This window comes from Vigna angularis, chromosome 8 (genome assembly GCF_016808095.1).
Source record: "Vigna angularis cultivar LongXiaoDou No.4 chromosome 8, ASM1680809v1, whole genome shotgun sequence".
Taxonomy (NCBI): Eukaryota; Viridiplantae; Streptophyta; class Magnoliopsida; order Fabales; family Fabaceae; genus Vigna; species Vigna angularis.
In genome coordinates, this window is record NC_068977.1 from 34972805 (window position 1) to 34978083 (window position 5279).

General features: G+C 34.0%; 1 protein-coding gene across 1 annotated transcript; it reads left to right on the forward strand.

Moving 5' to 3' along the window:
• Positions 1 to 1306: 1306 nt before the first annotated feature.
• LOC108346118 (probable chlorophyll(ide) b reductase NYC1, chloroplastic) lies at positions 1307 to 5279 on the forward strand. Its single transcript, XM_017585103.2, has 10 exons — positions 1307 to 1857; positions 1985 to 2063; positions 2150 to 2285; positions 2537 to 2611; positions 2728 to 2923; positions 3438 to 3506; positions 3645 to 3784; positions 3943 to 4065; positions 4332 to 4524; positions 4713 to 5279. Exons 1-10 carry the CDS (start codon positions 1510 to 1512, stop codon positions 4896 to 4898), a joined length of 1545 nt encoding a protein of 514 aa, XP_017440592.1. The 5' UTR covers positions 1307 to 1509; the 3' UTR covers positions 4899 to 5279.

Sequence of the window (5279 nt, forward strand, 5' to 3'; positions counted from 1 at the left end):
ACAACCTTGTCGAAATTTATACAATTAAACCATTCAGTTAAATATTTGTATAGATAGTTAAATATAAGAATTAGAATATATATATATATATATATATATATATATATATATATATATATATATATATATATATATATATATATATATATATATATATATATATATAAACTACACATTCAAAGATCTGGACAAAAATAGTTTTAGGATCTAATTTAAATTAGTTAAATGGTCCCAAAACCTATAGAATAATTTAACCTAAAAACTTAGTTAATTAAATTCACACAATTAAAAATAGACCAAAAGTCACACATTAACACTTGTAAGAATACTACTACGCTGAAGAAACATTTATGTGATGTAATAAGTTCAAAGTAGAAATCATTAGTTAATCATGTATCCTAATATTTAATCAATTTTAAAGATTATTTTAAGCCTTAATATCTTATAAACTTAAATATTTTTAATTAGTTTTTTATTACAAATTTTATTAAATATTTAAAATATATTTCATTTATCCAGTTATCTCATTAATTGAATGATACAACAATTACTTTTAAACAAATATTTTTATCTTATTATTTTTAATTTATCAATTAACTTTATACTTTCTTAGTTGTGTTTGCTATTATTGTCTCCTAATTTATTATGAATGCAGCTTCTTCTCCTTATTCTCCTAATTTATTAACAAGGATTAGTTGAGATACAAAGTTTTATAAATTATCATCAAACATGAAATATCAGGTCTCAAACATGGCATTACTTTGTTTATAACAAGATAAAGTAATAATATGTGATCTTATAATATTTTGGAAAACCAATTTTACCTAATTTTTTTTTATAGAACCTAATTTTAGTTATTTATTCCTTAATAATGAAACTAGATTTGACATGCTAATCCATCTGGACCTATTGTGTGTTCTTGGTGTACTGGAATGAGGCTAATCACACAGGCTAATGGGTTGGATACTATTGACCTAACCCACCTAAAAATGAAGCCGAACTAGTTATAAATAATTATTAATTGGTAAATAAAATAAGGTGAAAAATTCAAGAATTTTTGTTAGATGGTTTTACAAAAACATGTTTAAAAAAGAAAATGTGTATAATATGAATATAAAATTATTTAAACAACTGAAGATTTGTTTCGATGTTGAAAATGAAAAATATTGTTATTGTCCTTTGTGTAATCTAAGATAAATTCGAAAAGATCGAAGGAGAAATGAAAAGTGAGGTGGTCGCAGACCCACAATGCCACGTGTCTTTAACCAATGAAGATTAGGTTGCTTCAACGTGTGGTCATCACACTCTACTATGTTCCTTGTTACGTTTCTAGTTACATTTCCTTCGATCTAGCTTCGTCTGATATTTTTCTCCACCAGCAAGCTTACAAAAACTTAGTTTTCAGTTTTCACCAAAAAGATAACAATAAATAAAGCCACATCGTATACAGCACTTCTCACTATCCATTTTCATGAACTTTGCATCTTCAGATATTCTATCACCACATCCATGGCGGCAGTTGTGAAGCTTCACGTTTTCCCGGATAGTTTGAACAGGCCCAAAACAAGGTTTTTCAGGAGGGGTTTTGGCTCGTGCCCTTCTCCCGGGGTGCTTGGTTTTGGCCATGATTGTGATCGGTTCTCTGTGAGAGAGTGCAGGGCCTTCAGGACTGAAGATGGTGGGGATGCGAAGGAGAAAAAGTCTCGAAATTTGAAGAAAAGTGAAGTGAATTCCAAAAGGGAAAGTGGGTTTTGGAGTTCCCTCCAGTCTATCTTGTTGAGGAATTTCATGGTGGGTTCAAAATCAGACGATGAGTATCGCCAAGCTGTGGTGAAGGTGGAGGGTCTGCTATCCTCGGTAAGTTCTTGTTTCTGCTGTTCCAACTATTCTGGTGTGTTACTGTGTTTATTTATTTTTGGGTTAATTAATACTGTGTTTTGTTGAATGCTAAACGTAACTGTGTTTGTGTGTTGGCAAAAACAAGATTGCCATTCAAATTGGAAGGTATATTGTGACCATGATGAGCACTGGGGTCATCCTTTCGATCGGATTTCAGATGTCAGGTTGGTCTATATGCAACTTTTCTAGCTGTTAATTTGTTATGCATTGGTTCGAAAAGCAGATGTTAATTTTTCTGAGTTTTGTGAAGGTGGAGACAGTCAAATGGATGCATTGATTTGGTACAGTTGGCTAGGAGGAGTGATCATTGGAACAATGATAGGTGCTAACATGGTGCTGGAGGAACATTGTCGTGCTGGTCCGCGTAATGTTGTCATAACAGGGAGGTATGGTTACTTAATCCCTTTCTTCTGTAAGTGATTACCATAATTATTTTCTATTTAATGAACCTGTGATGTCTTATATATATATATATATATATATATATATATATATATATATATATATATATATATATATATATATAATCATTACAGGAACATATGACTTTGTGAATTGTTTACTTTGATGATATCTAATGACATGTGGTAATGTTTTTATGACATTGTTTAATTCATCTTGTTAATGGTTTGCGCAGTACAAGGGGATTGGGGAAAGCCTTAGCTCGAGAGTTTCTTCTTTCTGGAGATCGTGTGATTGTTACCTCTCGAAGGTGGTGTTTCCAACTATGAAAACATTTTACAGAGATTGGAATAATATGTTTTGTGGCTTTTGTCTACATTTTACTCACAGCATGTTGTTGCTCCCACTCTCATTTTGTGAAGGCAGCCTCGAGTCTGTGCAAGCAACTGTTAAAGAGCTTGAGGAAAATCTGAAGGAAGGCATTGCCAATTCAGTTGGTTCATCACTGACAAAACTTTCTCATGCAAAGGTGGTAGGCATTGCTTGTGATGTTTGTGAGCCTCATGATGTGCAGAGATTGGCAGCCTTTGCTGTCAAAGAACTTGGTTATGTTGACATTTGGGTAAGTCTTGTGGTTGTTGTCGTTGAGCATCATCAGGTTTCATGAATAATACAAGAAAAGTGCATATGGAATCTAACCAATTATGGCACGCAATAATAAAACCTTAACATGAATACCAACTATTGGTTGAAGGTAATACATGAAAACTATTAAAGTTTGGGCAGCTGCAAAACTTGACTATCAATCAAAATCTCTAGTATTTATATTCATCTTGTCACTTCCAGTGCTGTGCATAAATTGAAATATGATCATATAAAAGAATTACTTTTAATCGTTTTGTATGATATTTACATTCTAGTATAGGTAATCAAAAACCAATAAATGGTGTGTCTGTCTGTCTACCTTCAGTATTTTGATGAAGATTAGCCTTGGAGATAAGGAACTGATGTGCCAATTTACTCTACTAATATGCTTGTTATCCCTTCAGTGAAGTTTAATTTTTCCATTGCAGAAAGCAGTTTTTATGTTTCTGGTTCTAATCTCTTTCATTTATCATATCAAAACTATTGTACAGATAAATAACGCCGGAACAAATAAAGGTTTTAGACCATTGCTTCAGTTTAGTGACGAAGATATTAAACAGGTATGTGTTTATAATCTTGCTGAATTTAATAGTCATTCATTCAGTGTTGAGACTGAGATGTAAAAGTGTTATCTCCAAATAATCATTTTTAGTCTTTAGCCTTATTTTATTAAATTCATTGGTTTATATATGTTGCAGATTGTCTCAACAAATTTGGTTGGATCTATTCTTTGTACACGAGAAGCCATGCGTGTGATGAGAAACCAAGCCAATGCAGGTCACATATTTAACATGGATGGTGCCGGTTCTGGAGGCTCCAGCACCCCTTTGACTGCTGTGTGAGTAGCTTGCAGCTTCTCCTATGGGAGGAAGCTGATGATTCCACTAAGCTTTTGCAGAACTGTCAGAAATATAAATATATAAATGATCTTCAAAAGTAAAGTAGATGGTGATTGCTAATGATTCTTACCTATCTTCTTTTTCAATTAACATGTAGATATGGTTCTACAAAGTGTGGCCTCAGGCAACTTCAGGGATCACTTTTAAAGGAGTGCAAGCGATCCAAAGTAGGTGTCCATACTGCATCTCCAGGCATGGTTCTTACAGATCTGCTTTTAAGGTATTTCTCTTTGGCAAACCTGTTTTAACTTGGTCCTTTAAGTGGGTTTTTTGCAGGATCACTTCCCTTGTCCTGCTAATGTTAAAGTTCCAATCTTTTTTTCTGGTGGTCCTCGTTGTTCTTATAAGAACTATCTATTTATTAGAACATAACATAGTTGGTCACTTTTTCCCCTCAGCTAAGAACTTTCTTGTGTTCACTTCACAGCTTTCTATGATCATACATCTTAGAAGTATCATTTAATAAATGTGCTATGTCTTTTTCAGTGGTTCAACTGTCCAAAACAGGCAGATGTTTAACATCATCTGTGAGCTTCCAGAAACTGTTGCTAGAACATTAGTTCCACGAATGCGGGTTGTCAAGGGAACAGGCAAAGCCATCAATTACTTGACCCCTCCCAGAATCTTACTCGCTTTGGTCACTGCCTGGTTACGGCGAGGTCGCTGGTTTGATGATCAGGTGAAGATTAAAATATGTTATCATGTTATGTTAATGCAAACATTCATTACACGGTGTACTTCACAAAAAGAAAAAGTTTCAAACAGTTTCAAATGTACTTTGTTCAAAACATAACAGTAGCAGCTGAAGGATTAGGCATGCACATATACATGATTGAGCAAAAACTTACAGCCATGTGTGTGTTTCAGGGAAGAGCATTGTATGCAGCCGAAGCAGACCGATTGCGTAATTGGGCCGAAGATCGGGCCCGGTTTTCTTTCACAGATGCAATGGAAATGTACACAGAGAACACCTGGTTATCAGTCTTCTCACTTTCAGTTGTGTGTGCCTTCATAATTCTTTCCAGCACAGGCAACAATATGCCTGGCACATGATGTCTTGCTGCCAATGCAAAAAAGTGCATCTGCATTCCGTGGACAGGCAATTGGTGCCTGAAAAATCATCAAGACAACAACATAGTGAAACTAAATCTAAATCATAAACAAAGTGGATCTGTGTTTTTTTCCACCATGTCCACCCAAAACAGTTATATCATTTGACACACTCAGTTGTCTATAGCTCTGTGTATAGGCTTCTCTGCAATCGGCATTCATCATTGAGTTGCTTGTAGTCATAGTATGTTACCATGTATAACCTTCATTGAATTGTAGACTGTAGTGAAATCTCATATTTTCTACCCCATATATTTATTTGAATCTATGTTTACTTATATTGGACATCACTTTGGTTAATGCTACATAGATTTTTTTGTACCA

Bases quoted from the DNA above. Each gene is read 5' to 3' on its own strand.
- LOC108346118 (XM_017585103.2), top strand. From the start codon at position 1,510: ATGGCGGCAGTTGTGAAGCTTCACGTTTTCCCGGATAGTTTGAACAGG. The intron at 2,286-2,536 runs GTATGGTTACTT...TGGTTTGCGCAG, and splicing joins AATGTTGTCATAACAGGGAG to TACAAGGGGATTGGGGAAAG. The intron at 4,066-4,331 runs GTATTTCTCTTT...TGTCTTTTTCAG, and splicing joins CTTACAGATCTGCTTTTAAG to TGGTTCAACTGTCCAAAACA.